Source organism: Harmonia axyridis, chromosome 4, assembly GCF_914767665.1.
Source record: "Harmonia axyridis chromosome 4, icHarAxyr1.1, whole genome shotgun sequence".
In the NCBI taxonomy this organism is placed as follows: domain Eukaryota; kingdom Metazoa; phylum Arthropoda; class Insecta; order Coleoptera; family Coccinellidae; genus Harmonia; species Harmonia axyridis.
In genome coordinates this window covers 35,551,710-35,568,720 of record NC_059504.1, presented here as the reverse complement: position 1 = coordinate 35,568,720, position 17,011 = coordinate 35,551,710, and the positions used below count along the sequence as shown (strand labels likewise).

General features: G+C 31.7%; 3 protein-coding genes across 4 annotated transcripts; 2 read left to right on the top strand and 1 right to left on the bottom strand.

Annotated features, from left to right (window-relative positions):
* Nucleotides 1–1,495: 1,495 nt before the first annotated feature.
* On the bottom strand, nt 1,496–3,334 carry LOC123678236 (protein cornichon). 2 transcript variants are annotated; one of them, XM_045615143.1, is made up of 3 exons: nt 3,142–3,333; nt 2,800–3,056; nt 1,496–1,769 (listed from the first exon to the last, which is right to left on the bottom strand). In XM_045615143.1, the coding sequence occupies exons 1-3, from the start codon at nt 3,289–3,291 to the stop codon at nt 1,742–1,744; spliced, it is 435 nt and encodes a 144-aa protein (XP_045471099.1). In that variant the 5' UTR covers nt 3,292–3,333; the 3' UTR covers nt 1,496–1,741. The 2 variants fall into 2 exon arrangements, with proteins under 2 accessions (XP_045471099.1, XP_045471098.1); XM_045615142.1 differs by lacking the exon at nt 1,496–1,769 and having other exon boundaries at nt 2,147–3,056; nt 3,142–3,334.
* A 2,184-nt stretch (nt 3,335–5,518) lies between these two features.
* Nucleotides 5,519–8,588, top strand: LOC123678294 (ribosome biogenesis protein WDR12 homolog). The gene is made up of 4 exons (XM_045615271.1): nt 5,519–5,679; nt 5,739–6,041; nt 6,238–6,733; nt 8,172–8,588. Exons 1-4 carry the CDS (start codon nt 5,633–5,635, stop codon nt 8,568–8,570), a joined length of 1,245 nt encoding a protein of 414 aa, XP_045471227.1. The 5' UTR covers nt 5,519–5,632; the 3' UTR covers nt 8,571–8,588.
* Nucleotides 8,589–13,389: 4,801 nt separating this feature from the next.
* LOC123678250 (bystin) lies at nt 13,390–15,968 on the top strand. Its single transcript, XM_045615161.1, has 3 exons — nt 13,390–14,149; nt 15,139–15,342; nt 15,457–15,968. Exons 1-3 carry the CDS (start codon nt 13,540–13,542, stop codon nt 15,885–15,887), a joined length of 1,245 nt encoding a protein of 414 aa, XP_045471117.1. The 5' UTR covers nt 13,390–13,539; the 3' UTR covers nt 15,888–15,968.
* The last annotated feature ends 1,043 nt before the right edge of the window (nt 15,969–17,011 follow it).

Sequence of the window (17,011 nt, the reverse complement as noted above, 5' to 3'; positions counted from 1 at the left end):
TGATTGAAATACACTCAAAAATATGTCTTATAGGTCATATGGAACAAAATATACACACATAATTCATTTGAAATAAGAAATAATTACTGTTTTCTGGTCATATATCACAAAGCAGTTTTCTAAGAGAGGACGAGAAAGAACCCTTTTTTACGATAGATGATTATCCCAAGGCACTCTGACGTCCATACCTATGCAACAAGAAGCAGAGATAATTATGTTCCACCAAGACACCGCCTAGAAAAGACCAAGAATACATTCCTATTCCTGGGAACAAAAGTGTATAACCACTTACCAGCTGAGGTTAAATCACAACCACCGAACCAATTCAAGAAAAAATTGAAAAAATACTTGTGTGATAACGCGTTTTATAGTATAGAGGAATTTTTGGCGCATGATTATTCATAGTTGTCGATCATTCATGTTGTTTGTGAATTGAGTATTGTCTTATACACAGTTTATGTATATGTTAGTCCTCAAATATTTTATGACAGGCCTTGTAAAATTGAAGGTAAATAAATATGATATGATATGATATAAACTAATTTTTAAACCGAAAACTTTGACCTATACCACTACTATGCAAACTATCTTGGAAGGGTAGAATGGTCGAGAACACGTACGGCGGAAATATTTCGCACTACATGATATATTTTTATTATTATTTTATCTCAAATCACGGAATGGTCGAGAGCCAGTGCCGGTCGGCTAACCAGTGCATTTACCCTATACAACTTCCCATTCAAGTGTCCAACTTATTGGCCCACCCTGCATGATTATTGTTACTTTATTAAACTCAAATCTATGGCGATGATCGTATTTTTGGTACTGACAAAGGTCAAATATACTATAATTTGACATCCATTGAGAGAATAAGAAGTATAAAAACTCACAAAATGGTTTTTCTCAAAACTATCTCAAGTAGGCTCTGACCATTTTTCACCTGTCGAAATATATTATACAATTACAATATAAATGATTGCAACATCTTAGTGACCTTGGAAATATTTTTAATGTTATTTCATCTTTGGTTTGGAAAGAGACAATTCACAAAATTTGAACAAAAATTGAAAATTTAAGAATAGTTGGCAATACTAGTTAAAAGTGTTGGAGTTAGCATTTCAAAGGCCATTATGATAAAAATATATAAATTATCTTTTTTGATGATTAGGTGCCGATATAAAAAATTGAATTAATAAAAAAGACATAAAGTAAAACGGGAAAAATAGAATTCATTTATTATTTTTATGTCTTTTTTCTTAAAAAATTATTCCAGAATAGTGTTAATGATATTCTGTATCAATGTTATTGTAAAATATCACTTTGCGAGTTAACTGAGTAATTGTATACCGAAGTTTCGACTTCTGGAGAATAAATTAAGTATAAGATTCATGCAGAATTAATTCCATGAACTAATAATTCAAACAAGTTAGCGAAAGCTCCAGACTACATCAGTGATTTTTTCATTTTTTTATTGTTGAGAAACTTAAATCGGATAGACTGATCAAAAACTTTATTTTTTAATTTTACAAATACTTTATTGTACTTACAATAAAACAGATGAATATTTATATTCACTTTGTTTGGCAAAAAATAATGAAGTACTGCAACATTGGATTCGGTTTATTAATATTCCCCTCCTATAAAATTAATAGTTTTTTGGACTATCTAGCTTTTAAAAACCGAAATCCTCTGAATTCTTGTCTTTTGGGACTTTGCCTCACCTTCAACTGGACTTTTCTATTCAGGCCGATATTAAAGAGTATATCATTCTGGAACAAAGACTAGTATTAGGGACTTCGGTTTCTAAAAATAGCTCTATCTATATAATAATCATGATATATATTGAACCCACACACTGAAAAGTATACTGGAGAAAATATATTATGTATAAACCTTAAAATCTGAGAATTGAATACTTGAACCTATTTAGAACAATTATTGTTAAATATGAATGAAATTCATATTCTCCTATAGTTAATATTCTAAAAATAATAGAATACTTAATTTGACTTCTAATAATTTAACAACAGTAGATGCTTTCCTTCAACAATATATGTTTGTATATATATATCATGGTGGAAAAGTTGTTCAACAGGACAGTTTGAAGCAATTCGTTGTTTCTGGGATTATCGAATTTGAAAATATCTTGATTTTTAAACAATATATTTAATATTTTCCACAAAAATTAAGCTCTCTACTAGGAATCTGATGACAATTATACTAAAACAATTACCAATTCAAATCTACTAGTATAGTTAAATTATGAGCAGATGTTCTCAACTGATGATAAGAATTAAAACTTCATGTAATATGTATCACATGGATTTATTGATGATATAAGATGAGTTCGCCTTGGCATAAAAAAATGTTTGTCTTATTCACCATAATAAATAAAATAAAAAAATAGTACTCCTAGTTTGGAGAAGATCTTAGTGTCAAAAAACTTATTCTTTCTTATTTGAATAATATAAATGATGAAATTATTATTGTGGTTATAGCAGAGTATGCTAAAAAAGCAACTCCTTTCTACTTAGAAAGGAGTTGAATACTTATTCAATGATATAATGTTTATATTGTTATTAGAGAAAGTATTATACCATCCAATAATAATAAAATTTAGAATATTCATTGTTAAATAATTTCTTTTTTTTAAAAAACCAGGTTAATGATACTTTGTAAGTACATAGCATTTAACTTACTTCATGAATGGAATAAAAATTAAAATTAGACCCAATAACATACATTCTTTACAAAAACTATCACGTTATTTCATGTTCTCTTTCCAAAGATATTACATACCCATAAAGATAATAGAAAAATGATAATAAATAAAAGGCCAATTTGATCCAGCCCTCTCTCTGACATTTAGTCAAAACATCTGCATTCATTATACTTGTAGGATCGTATAATCCAGGTCCTGACATCACAGGCCTTGTTCTGTATCGGTTTATGTGATAAGCTAATAGAGGGATATTCAACATTAAAGAAAACCATTCTCCTGAACAGGCAAATAAGAAGCTGAACACTAAATGAAGCAAATACTCCGGAAGAACCAACTGGAAATTATAAATCATTAGACAATTTAATAAATCGAAAATGTTATGCAAATCAGTTGAAGGAATAAATATTTTGTCTACTCACGGGGTTCAAACTATTACATTGATCGATTGGATTTTTATAATCTGTCTTCAATTCATCGAAAGCTATGACGTGAAATAAAGAGAAAAATATAAGAAAAGCATCTATAATAAGTGCTATGATATAGGAAAATGCCGAAAAATTGAACGCCATTGCTAACCGCTCCTACTTGTCATTTTATAGTTTCGTCTATAGAAAAATAGCTAATGATCATAGAGAAATGAACTTCTTCCTTTGTCTATGCTTAGGATCATAGACAATACACATCTTAGAGTATAGAATCACAGATAGATAGGCATCTGAAAATAAGAATGCAGCGCCAAGGTGAGCAAACGTAGAACAATAAATGTTGACATTGGTGTATTTTGTTGTATTAGTTGTGTGTGTATTTGCGTTATTAAAATTTGATTTTACAATAAATATAAAAACTTTTTAGACTTCTATAATGAACAAGTGTGTTACTGTGTATATAATATTTTCATTTTAGGTAAAGGCGGTAGGTATCATCATTTATTTCAGTTAAGTCTAGTGATATTGAAAGTTATGCAAGGATGGAAGACTTCGATGAATGACGAATAAAAATCGTGTGCATATAATATGTGAACGGTTCAGTCAACATTATTATACTACAGGATTCTAATAGTACCTTTTTTAGGTCCAAATGGCAAAACTGAGTTTAGTAGAATACTTGGGGTATCTTAAAGGCACAAACACTTCTAGAAGTGTTTATGAAGGTGAAGAAGTTTTAAATGCTGGTCACATAATAAAAATGTTACATGTTATTTGCATGACTAATAAACTTTAGTTGAAAGGTTTTTTTACTTATCCGAATTGATCATTTCACATTACCCTTCCATTATACAGTCCCAACAAAATATTACAAATGCTAATGTATTGAATATATTTGGGAATACTACAGAAAGTCCCATATCCATTTTTATTTATTTATTAAGAGATAACTCAATTTACATAGAATGTTTCTAAAAATAAATTTATATAACTAGGTTACTTGAAACTACTCATATTGATACCTATTTATCGAATTAAATTATTGCTTGACTAATGAATCATCAAAAATAATGAGAATTCAATTGAAAATATTTCACTTATGAAATGTATTCATTTTGAAAATATATTCGGCATATTATACGACTATTTTAAAATAATTAAAATGTGGTAGAGAAGTATCATCAGTGTGCCCTGAAAAAAATATATAGAATTTCAGAGTACATGTCGAAATATTTCTGAGGAATTTTTCCAATATTGTGTAAAGGTACCTTAGATTTGAAGACAATGTATCTTTGGCACAATTCTTGTGAAATGCCAAATAAAACAGATAATGTCACATATGAAAGATCACATTTCAATTTTGTTGAAACTAAAACAATACACTGCTTGATTGTTAAACGATCTGATCTTTGATCACTGTAAATAGATTGTACTGCTTCTACTATTGTATCTTATAGTTTCATATTATTGAGACCAGTAAAACTGTTTAGAGCACTATCTGTTGTTATCAGGTCACACAAAGAAGATACTTTAGGGGTATTCACTTGCACTTCGAAATCCTTGAAAGTTTTAGGCCCATTATAATCAGGCTGACCCTGAAGAAGCTGTAATAGACCTTGTATAGCTTCGATTCCATCTTGGGAAGTAGATTGTAGAGCAGGTTCGATTTCTTCACAAGAGCATATTTCAGCAACAAGTTTTTCTTTGTTTCAATCTTTCAGATCTACTACTAGAACATTCAGGTTCTTCCTTTGTGGTAGTAGATCCAACAGGAAGATTTCTGGAAGGCACAGCAGTCTTTTTCAAACATTTTTTCTGTGTAGAACTGGAATCTGTGAACGATTATTATTATTATTATCTCCATAAATATAATCTAAAATTTCACGTGCTGTCAGTGCTTACCTCGATAAAAATAATCATCATCGATAAAATGCAGGGAACATACTTTCATATTTCTTGTCACTGGTTTATCAATTTTTAGTTCAGTTGCCAAGCTTTTTGTCTATCCATCAGCACTGTACTCCCCAATTTCCCTTCCACCCAAACACGATATTTATTACCAGTTTGAGGGAAAGCATGGAACTTGATATTTGTACTTTTTTTTCCCAGGAAGAACACTGAGGAACTGAACAATAGCGATTCGAACGACTCATAACTATTAAAATAATTTAAGAAAAATATAAATATTTGTAGAATATCACACAAAACCACAGCAGAATGCAAGAACCCACCAGGTGGCGTAGCGCTTATCTTGATTCACCTATTCTTAGTTCTTAGGTTTAGTCTTAGTTCTTAGGACTGGTGCATAAATCCACCATAAGTTTATGAACGCATCCCATGAAATAATTAAAATTATCTTAGGAATACTCTATGATGAGATTTGAAATATTCTATGACATAACCTAATTTGATAATGTACACTATATATACAAAAAAATTTAGCCAAAATTTATAACTTGTGACTTCAACCCATTGGGATTCCAAAATGATCGGAGAACGAGTACAAATTCGTTTAGTTTCTAAACAAGAAGCGTAAGTAAATTGATTCACCCATGTCAAGATATTATTAATGTCCACATTTAATATTTCAGTTTCGCTCCACCTGATGTTCTTCATACTGTTCCCTTGGATGTTGATGAAAAAGCTCTCAATGAAATAGTTAATCAACTACTCAAAGAATATAATGCAGATTATGTTAAAGAGCTAGAATATGATTTTATTATAGCTGATGAATTATTACGAACTAATTTGGAAATACATTTAAAAGAAAAAGATGTCTCCACAGAATCTATTATTGATGTTGAATATATACAAAGAACGCCTGCTCCTGAGCCTGAGGATTCTATTTTACATGACGACTGGATTTCTGGAATTCACACATGTGCTGGAAAATGGTAGTTCATTTATTTTACTGATAAGTATTCTCATATCAAAATTCACACTTCCAATTAGAGAAAAAATAAGTATCTTCTTTATCTTGATAGTGCCAATCCGTTATCGGATAGGTAGATGTTTTAATTTGAATTGTCATATTTTTTCTGTTCATAATATATTATTAGTTAATCATACTGATCTTTCAATAAATTTTAGGATATTAACGGGTTGCTATGATAAGGGAGTATATTTATGGACGTCACATGGAAAACCTATTGTATCCCTAAAAAATCATTCCAATTCTGTTAAAGATGTTAAATGGATCAGTACAGAAAACCCACAAAAAGGGTTCGTAAGTGTGTCAGACGATGAAACAGGAATTTTATGGCAATGGGAGGAAGGCACAACAAATGCTAAACCTACATTCATTTTGAAAGGTCATTCTAATGGAATAGAGACTGTTAACATAAGCCCAAATACTCAAAGGTTAGCAACAGGTGGATGGGACCAAACTCTAAAAATATGGTCAGCAAGTCTAGAAATAGATGAGGAAGAGCCTGCCTCTAAAAGACAAAAGGGTAATCTAAATGTGAGAACACCTATAGTCACTCTAGAAGGACACAAGGGTGCAATTTCTTCTATCAATTGGGAAGATGATTATAGTATTATCACTACATCAATGGATCATACTATTAAAGTCTGGGATGCAGAGGTGAGCATATTTTATATTTCTATAAGGTGCAATCTGTGGATTGTAAACTTCATTTTAATGTAGTATTTAATATGATAGGAATATAATGAAAAAAATATTTTATATATCAGGTTTGAAAGAAAAAGGTTAAGTACTAAAAGGAAATTCACAAAAAAATTAGTATTCTACTGAATTTGAAGTGAGAGTACTCTCATCAATGAAATATTTACATAAAATTCTGTAACTTTTTGTTGCTATAGATCAGTGGTTGTCAACCTATTGCTTGCAAGCTACAGGTAGTTCGCCTAGGTAATTTTGGTAGTTCACAACTAATTTTGTATTTTGAAAATAACAAACGGTTATAAATCAAATAAGGCCACTAACAATTTCGTCAATTTCTCAGAATTAACACAAACAATGGCAGCAGTGGCAACTCTTCGGTGAGTGATCATCTGTCAATGTTGTCACTAGGCATTACTTTGAAAGAGATAAATGAAGCGCATGTATCAAGTCGTGAGGCGACATTTCAGTATCGCATTCGGTATTAGCTGAACGTGTAACGTAATCTACGTTCAGCAGTTGGCTCTGTCGAAAAGTAAGAATATGTGAAGAAAATTAATATTAAGGCAAGCAGTCGTAAGAAGGTGAAAACATACTATTTTCATTTGGAATGGAAAGAACAATTCTTCTTCGCAGAATTTAAAGGAAAAAATGTTTGTTTGTTGTTAATACTTCTATCTCTGTTGCCTAAAATAGAAATATTGAGAAAAATATTGCCAAAGAGGCTGAAGGACCTTAGGTCAATGGCCATTTGTTTGTTTGTGAACAATAAAGTACTGTTACTACTACTACTATTGCCAAAGTAACTTACGACATCAAAAGGTTGGGGACCGCTGCTATAGATGTCTCTTGTTTGAATTAATTCTTGATTAATTGATCTGATTTGTTTTCCTCTACGATTTCGTGATGATAGCATCAAAGTTGTTAAACGAAATAAATGTAAGATCCTGTGGATAACAGTGTATATACTCCAACTTTAATAAGGTCGAGGACGCTTAAACTTTTCAAATTTTTCATTAAAATATTTCTCTGATGGCTGGAGTGTATGATTATATCAATGTCTAATTAATTGATAAATTTGCTGATGACTTTGTTATGAAGTAAAAAAGTTATAATCATTGCTCTATGGATTATATTGCCCAATCCCGAAGATTGTTCAAAAAGAGAATAAATGGATATGAGGAGACTCCACATTCAACATCTATATCATTTAAAAGAATTCAGACTGTAGTAAACTCTCCAAGCCAAAATATCAAAGACTCTGTATTAACTTAACAAACGCTTTATTTTCGTTGACATTGGTTTCGTCCAAGGGCCCAGCTCCAAGATCCAAATTGTATGATCTCATTCCGGACGAATCGTTTTTCGCAATTTTCATGATTTTCTTCTTTTTTTTCAGTTGAATGGTATTAAAAATGAAATAGTAGGCAACAAAGCCTTTTTATCTTCAAGCTGGTCACAAATAGCAAACACGCTGCTCACAAGTTCTTGTGACAAATTAATAAGGCTATACGATCTTAGATCAAAAGAAGGAGCACTTTGCAAGTGCTCATTCAAGGCTCATTCTGGATGGGTAAAATCGTTGGACTGGAGCCCTTACAGTGAATATTTGTTTGTGTCAGGAGGTTATGATGCGAAAGTGAAGATGTGGGATACTAGGAGTCCTAAAGCATCACTATATGATTTAGAAGGTCACGAGGGTGATGTCCACAAGGTGGACTGGTCAGGTAGGCAGTACCTGATTTCAGGAGGTGCTGATAATTATGTTCACATCTTTAAAAATGATTTATTAATATAAATATATAAAAAAATAATTGCAATAGTGTTTTATTTCAATGAAACTTATGTAAAAATCAAGTAGCGAGGTATTGTTCTTGTAAATTTTCCGGAATTTAACGATCACTTGAGAGCCAATATATCGAATAGTGTTATTTCTGTTTCTATCGCATTTTGAATTATTCTAAAGTGAAACAATCAAGTGCCAATTGCGTCCTTTGCATCCACATATACCTTTATAGCTATGTGGTCTCTAAGAGCGCAATAGACGAATGAATGTTGAAATGAAGCTGCCGATTTCACCTCATGTAAACAATGGGTACATAGGCGTAACAAGAAGGGTTATTGGCGACAAAACTCCTCATTAAAGTAGAATAAAGGGTCTTGTAAATAACAATTTAAAAAATTTAAAGTTTCTGTTTTTTCAAAGTGGGAGTAAAACCCCCTCATGAGTCAATTCTAGTTACGCCACTGATTAGGTATGTTCTGATGAACTTGAAATTGTTAGTTCATATCAACATTCAAAATCTACGTCGGTTTATGTAGTCACGAAAATATTTGAATAAATACTTATAAAATGTCCACACAAAAAACATTTTAAAAACTACAACTATCTTTTTTCCCATAAAAAAAATATAATAAATTTATGATCAATTAAACATAAATATAATATTTCTACAAATTAATGATTAAAAAACAATTGTTGTGAAAGGTAAATAAAATCATTTACTCGTAATGTAGTATGTCCTTTGCGTTTTTTATACCAATTTCAAGAATCTCCTCTTTATATTCGCAAACCTTTCTGTCACAGAATCGAGTACAATTTCCATATGGATGTGTATATAATATAATGACGCCAAACCTGCCAAGTGCCAATCTATTGTTGATCAGGTTTTCAACCTATTCAATGTTTTAAAACTCTTCTCAGAAACGTCACACTTACAGGCATTACCAGAGATCACCAAGTATCATTTGGATATATACTGTATCTGGCAGATTCTCAGTCCCACTAGTGCATTTTTTGCATCATAACTCAAATTCTGTTTTTAGTTAGAAACGATACTACTTTTTTTGGAATTTTAATACGGAATCTTTTAAATTCGGTCTTAAACCAGAATCATATTTTCTTTCTAATTCAAATTAGAAATAAACACATTAAATTGTATGTACCACAGCAGAGCCAATTTTTCAGATGGCATTGAACATTTCTGAAAGACGCTCACAAAAAATTTGGTGAATCTCTTTTATTGTTTAAGTTTCTGATAATTTTCCTTCTGAAATGTTCAATTAAATGCCAACTGAAAGCGTTATAATACACTACGTCAATTTTTGTACATTTATCACTAAATTGGAAAATTTGAAAAACTAATTTTGGTAGATTTTTTGGAATATTTGCTTTGTATTCGAAAATGGTACATTTTATGAAAATAATTCGAGGGACTTTTTTTTAATGAAGCTCTGTTGATTTCAGAAATGAAACAATTTTTTCCAAAAAAAGACAGTGGTGTAGATTTTCAATAAGGAAAGGTTGATGGCACCCTTTTATCTACACCACTGGATAAATTTGGCGGGAGACCTACATTACATAACATTATCAAGCACGTGCCAGGTTCCAGTTTCGGGGGGGATTTTAAGGCAAATTCAGAAAGGATAATGGGAGAAATAAGAATTTTTCTTTTCATAGAAATAAATGAGTGTTTGTATTGTGCCAACATGTAATGGGTGTTTTTTTTTCGAGGTATATAACTTTAAGTTGGCATTACTGTTTAAGATGGCGACCGATTTAACAGCTGTCAAGTGATTTATTCTCAGTTTGGTTTGGCAACTCATCATGAATAGACTCACTCCTGAACAACGCTTGCAAATAGTGCAATTTTATTTCGAAAAAAATGGTTCTGTGCGGAATACGTATCGCGCACTACGTCTATTTTGTTTTGTTTAGCGATGAAGCGCACTTCTGGTTGAATGGCTACGTCAACAAACAAAACTGCCGCATTTGGAGTGAAGCTAATCCTCAAGTGTATGTCGAAACACCGTTACATCCAGAAAAACTGACTGTTTGGTGCGCTTTATGGGCTGGTGGAATCATTGGTCCGTACTTCTTCAAAAAAGATGATGGCCAGAACGTTACAGTCAATGGTGATCGTTATAGAACCATGATTACTAACTTTTTCATTCCTGAATTGAACAACCATGAATGATGTCCAGGAGCTGTGGTTCCAACAAGACGGCGCAACATGTCACACAGCTCATGCCACAATCGATTTATTGAAAGACACGTTTGGTTACCGCCTAATTTCACATTTTGGACCTGTGAATTGGCCTCCAAGATCTTGTGATTTAACACCTCTAGACTACTTTCTGTGGGGCCTTGTAAAGTCATTGGTCTATGCGGATAAGCCACAAACCCTTGACCATTTGGAAGACAACATTCGGCGTGTTATTGCCGATATACGGCCACAAATTGGACGTCCAGATTGGACTACATCCGAGCCAGCCGTGGCGGTCATAATATGCCAGAAATCATATTTAAAATGTAATGCCACAAGATTATCTTGCGGATAAATAGAATTCATTTCAATCGAATAATCCATCGTTGTTTTATTGCAATTTAAAGTTCTATAGCTCTAAAGAACTACCCTTTACATGGTATAGCAAAAATATCAAACTCGTTCTCTGTATATTCCACTGGTTCAAGAAAATAAAGCGAATAAAAGTGCTTGACATAACCAAATCATATTTATTTCAAATTTCTATTTTATTATAAAAAAACAAAAACACAAGAACATTTGATTTTATTTACTTATTATAAAGAAAGTCTTCTGTTTTTCTTTCTAAATATGTCAACTTCATGAGAGCTTACCCATTCAGTCTATTTTCACTAGTTTTATCTCTCAAGTATGTTTTGAGAAAAAAATCATTTTCAAAATCACTCTTTGAAATTTAGTTTATTTCTTTTAATCGATTCCTATGAATATATTCATGAAATGAATACCGTCGTAATATTTATACAACAGAGTACTCAAATTCAAATTTATGTGTAGAAAATTAATATGCAAAAAACCGGCAAAAATGAAAATTTTCTCCTTTTCTGCATTTTTTCAAGAAATTTTGGTGGCAAACCTCAGATTCGAATTCTGCGCCCCAGAAACAAAGAAAATAAATCGAAGAAATCCAAACTACACCATCAACTGAGTTTTAGCAGAGATAGGTAAAATCATAGTATAAGGATACTATGGTAAAATGCGCCAATTTTGAACTAGCCATCAGGTAGGTTTATCGGACAAAAAACTTGATGGAAGAAAACGCCAGAAGATGAAAACTCCCCCCTGGCTACGCCCGTGTTATCAAGACTTCAATACCTAGAAATTAAAACAATGAATGTAATAATACTAGAGTTATAAGTAAAAAACTGATTTTTTTTCATGAAAAGAGTTGTTCTATCCGACGCCTCAGTTATTGGACCATCCTGCATATTAGTGATATTGAAAATTGATAGAAATTTGAAATGGAAAACTTAATTTAAACGTATTGTGGATTCTTTCAAAAAAGGACAAACTGGAGCGAAATTCAGGTTTCCCTAGAATCAATGTTGACCTCTTGGTGTCTGTTTAAAAAGCGAAAAATTTAGAATGTGATCTTATAGTATTATTGGTGGGTAGTATAATTTTCATTCATAAATAATTAATCGAATATTGATTTATAATTAATTCTTTAAGAAACAATATTTCAATCTTATTTATAAATATATACTTACTGGATATTTTCGTATTTTTTTAATCCCCCTCCCCCCTTAGGAAACACTCTACGCTACTGCCTTGTAATAACATTTTTTTCACTTCGCACTCTTCAATTATGAGTGTTTTTCGTGCATAGTATTTCATTTGAAAAGTTGACAGTAACAAAATTGTTTAGTGTATCAGGCCCCTATCTTTTATATGAAGTAGCATAGTATAAGAAATGAATCCTTTCCTTATACTATGGTAGTAGTAGGTACTAGAAGTAGGTATGGAAATGAATCTAGTCCTCAGTAATAAATATAATATGTTTATTACTTAGTCTTATTGAATGTTTCATAATAAATCCATATTGATCATATTTCCGATATTGTGAGTCCATTAGAAAACCAAAAAATACCATGTTTGGGGGTACATTTTCACCTCCTAGGTCTCGGACAATTCCTTTGGAAATGGGGAAAACCTAGAATACTATAAGGCTAAATGAATTCATTAAAAAACACCTTTTATAGCAATTATTTCATATTCATCAGATGTTTTTGTTTTAAATAACACGCTCTATTAGTGATGACGTCACACACCGCCATTTTAGTTCTCCTGTCAGTGTTCGGAATCCAAACAAACAGATTGTCATTCAATTTAGTACGTTGTCGTTGAAGAAATTGGCTTATTTTGATAAATAAGATTATTTAAGGAACGATTTTACTATTAATTGATAGACAGAAGGCACGAGATTAATGCCAGTAAGTTCGAACTTGAAGTTCAACTAATAAACACGGCTTTTTACAAAATCTGGGAAATGATACAGGATTCAAACTTACTGATATTAACCTCGTTTCTTCTGTCTATCAATTAATACTGAAATAGTTCCTCAAATACTCGTATTTATGAAAATAAGCCAATTCCTTCAACGACACCGTGCTAATTTGAATGACAATTTATTTGTTTGGATTCCGAACACTGACAGGAGAACCTAACATGGCGGTATGTGACGTCACACTAATAGAGCGTATATTTAGTATTCTGTGGAGCGTACTGGCCGAACGTGAATAGGTTATGACTATTTTACTTATACTAAGTAGTTTTTCGATGGTTCATTCAAGAGCATATTCTGTGATCTAAGTTAACCCCAAATTTATTATCAACAAAGCAAAACGTGTACCTGTTTATCAGTTAAATACTTTTTATCCGATTGAACTAACTATAGTTGTAATTTTTGTGTTTCATTTCAAGAGGTGAATAAATCAAGCAAGTATGGGCAAAATAAAAAAGTTGAAACCCTCTCAAGTAGCATCCAAGGCTTCGTTGGAAGAGGATATAGAGCAAACAAAATTTGCTCAGTCGAAAAATAGGAATAAAATAAGAAATAGACGCGATGAGGAAGAACAATTTGTTGAATCCAATTTATCTAAAAAAATATTGAAAATAGCTAGGGAGCAACAAAGGGAGTTGCAACCTGTTACTGAGTTACAAAATAGTGTACAAAAGATCTTTGTGGATACCCAAGATTCAGACTCCGAAGAAGAAGTCTTAGAAAATGTTCAAGAATATGAAGGTTTTTTTGATAATATGCAAATTAGCCAGGAAGATGAAGAGGCTATTAAAAAATTCATGTCTTCTAATCCAAAACCAAAAAGGACATTGGAAGATGTTATTATGGATAAATTGACAGAAAAAAAGACCGAATTAGAGTCGCAATTCAGTGATACTGCTAGTGTAAAAGTGAAAAATTTGGATCCTAAAGCTGCAGCGCAGTACGAAGGGTGTGCTGAAGTTTTGAAAAAATATAGAAGTGGAAAGTTACCTAAAGCATTCAAATGTTTGCACAAGTATAATGATTGGGAGGAGATGCTGTATCTAACAGGTAAGTGGCACAAATTATCTTCAAAAGGGTGAAATATTTCAAATTAGGCTTATATTTTAATAATAATACAGGATTTGCTATGATAATTTTCTGAGAATGTAGTTTATGTACTTTCCTTTTCTCTGAAAGTTGTGTGTTACGATTTCCTTTATACTTGTAAGAATTACAAAAACATAATGTCATTGAACTAAGAAAACCTTGCAAGGGATAAATATCTGATTTTTCAGGAAGCAAATAAGTTAAATCGCACACCGGAACAAAAAGCAATAAGCAACTTGCAATAGGCAATGAGCCACCTCTACACAAAAAATAACAATATCACTTTGCATCAGTGTATGAGTTGCCATACAAATAAATGTGGAATACATACTGTCAATAATATTGCTTATTGCCTGTTGTGTATTGCTCAGTTTAGCAAGGGCCCTAAAATTATCTTATGACTTCAATTCTATTCAACAATATATATATTTCCTAGAAAACTGTATAAAATGCATTCTGTTGGTTCAAGACTTACGCGCATTTCACAGCATATTCAAATAATAATTTTTGATAAAACTAACCCCGAAACACATCTACATTATATATGAAAATTAAAACTAAACTAAGGTTAAACGTTGATTACTCTATGATTTCTTAAGAGAAATCAGAAATGAATCGACGTTTAAATTTTAATCAATGTTTAGGCAAATGGTGCAAATGGCCCTAAAAATCTAATTTTTGGTGGAACTTTTTTCCAATGTAATCCTAAAATGTCACAATTATCTATTTAATCTTAAGGCCCTTTTTCACAGTGATAGTAACTATCAAGTAATTTACATAATGACAGTTGCTGCAATAGTTACTATCACTATCATGCTATCGTGGTAATACTATCACTGTGAAAAGAGGCTTTATGCATATAATCAAAGATCAGCTTATGGAAATTGAGAGATTTTTACTATTGAAAATTTTTAATTGGTTATTATATGTATATTATTAATATTTTACAGAACCTTCCAATTGGTCAGCTGCAGCAATGTATCAAGCTACTAGAATTTTTGCTTCTAATCTCGATGAATCAAGAGCTCAGAAATTTTACCATTTGGTATTGTTACCTAGGGTTAGAGATGATTTGGCAGAATATAAAAAACTCAACTTTCATATATATCAAGCTCTAATAAAAGCAATATATAAGCCCAAAGCTTTTATGACAGGTAAATTCATCATAATATGCTATATAACAACCTCACTTATCAAATCAGTCAAAATGGAACTTCGGGTTTGTAATAATTATTCCTACAACTCTAATATTTCAACATTATTTTCAGGTTTGATCTTTCCTCTTCTTGAAAGTGGAGATTGTACTCTAAGAGAGGCCATTATTATTGGATCTGTAATTGATAAGTATTCGGTGCCTGTTTTGCACTCCTCAACTGCTCTTTTTAAGATAGCTCAAATGGATTACACTGGAGCAAATTCCATATTTTTGAGAATACTTTTGGATAAGAAATATAGTTTACCCTATCAAGTTGTCGATGTAGTTCATAATCATTTTATGGATTTTCTAGGTGACGAAAGGGAAATGCCTGTTTTATGGCATCAAGCTTTGTTAACATTTGTACAAAGATACAAATCTGATATAACATTTGATCAAAGGAGTAAACTATACACGTTATTGGAAAAACAAAGACATCATGAAATTACGCCAGTAATTCATAGAGAGCTTATGCATGCTAAATGTAGAAATAATCCTGTATAAATTTGGTCAGTTCATTTAGAGCCAGACTCTTAAGCATTGTGTATAATTGTACCATAATAATAAAATATTTGTTTGAGGAAGTATTGATGTTTTTTTTAAGCATTAATTAAAAAGTCATAGTTTCAACCATATTTCTTGCAGCTTCAAGACATTTGATAATTATACATATTCCACTTGTAAATTATTTTGAACTTATTACACTCAAGAATATATCAAGGCAAATTTTCTTTTTTGATGGTGTCCAAGGGCGTACCAAGTTCAATCCGGGCCCTGGTGCAAACAATATCGGGCTGTTCTCCTTAAGCATTTTTGAGTTCTTAATGAAGTGTGGGACCTTTTGTTGAGTGAATAAGTATTCAGAGATTACTCTGTACAAGAGGTCAATAACAAGAAGAATATTATTTGTAATAATAAGGTGAAAAATTGAAAATAATATTTTTATTATTTGGGAGTTTTCATTAATTTATTGATATAAATATACAGGGTGATTCACCGCGATGGCCTATTAGGAGTTTATGCAAAACTGATCACAATTTCGAGCTGAAAATTTGCATGTTGGGGTTTTCTCCCTAAAATATTTTCAGATCTCTACAACTTCAGGTTATACCGGAAATATACTACTACTTCCTTATTTCAAATGGCACACCCAGTATATTACGCATCATTATTATTCTAGGAAGAAAGATCATTGTCTCAACCCCCAACATACAAATTTTCACCACAAGATTATGATTAGTTTTCCATAAACGTTTAATAGGCCATCGCGGTGAATCACCCTGAAGAAATTATTTCTTTTAAATCTATCTTGCGGTTGTATCTTTAATGACCAAACTTGACAGTCTCTTTTGAAATATATTGCTTCTCAAAGAGAATGATCTTTCTGAGATGCTACCGAAACGGTAATTGTTAAAAAGGAGATAAATACATAGCAAAATTCTTTAAAGGAGCTTGAAATAATTTCATTGCACATTTCAAGTTTTGCGTCATCCACAGAAACGTCTGCATCCATTTTTTTTTCTGAGCGTTCGCTTAAATGGAACTATTTTTGCAACTTTTGAGAGTTGATGGAAAGACAACTTGAAATCTTTTTACGACTGTTTCTGAACCGATTTACTAATTGTAAG

What these genes read in the sequence shown, in the direction of transcription:
- LOC123678236 (XM_045615142.1), bottom strand. Translation starts at nt 3,291, where the DNA reads ATGGCGTTCAATTTTTCGGCATTTTCCTATATCATAGCACTTATTATA. An exon ending in AATGTAATAGTTTGAACCCC is followed by an intron (nt 3,057 to 3,141) that starts GTGAGTAGACAA and finishes TATAATTTCCAG; the next exon opens with TTGGTTCTTCCGGAGTATTT.
- LOC123678294 (XM_045615271.1), top strand. Translation starts at nt 5,633, where the DNA reads ATGATCGGAGAACGAGTACAAATTCGTTTAGTTTCTAAACAAGAAGC. An exon ending in CACACATGTGCTGGAAAATG is followed by an intron (nt 6,042 to 6,237) that starts GTAGTTCATTTA and finishes AATAAATTTTAG; the next exon opens with GATATTAACGGGTTGCTATG. An exon ending in TTAAAGTCTGGGATGCAGAG is followed by an intron (nt 6,734 to 8,171) that starts GTGAGCATATTT and finishes CTTTTTTTTCAG; the next exon opens with TTGAATGGTATTAAAAATGA.
- LOC123678250 (XM_045615161.1), top strand. Translation starts at nt 13,540, where the DNA reads ATGGGCAAAATAAAAAAGTTGAAACCCTCTCAAGTAGCATCCAAGGCT. An exon ending in GGAGATGCTGTATCTAACAG is followed by an intron (nt 14,150 to 15,138) that starts GTAAGTGGCACA and finishes AATATTTTACAG; the next exon opens with AACCTTCCAATTGGTCAGCT. An exon ending in GCCCAAAGCTTTTATGACAG is followed by an intron (nt 15,343 to 15,456) that starts GTAAATTCATCA and finishes CATTATTTTCAG; the next exon opens with GTTTGATCTTTCCTCTTCTT.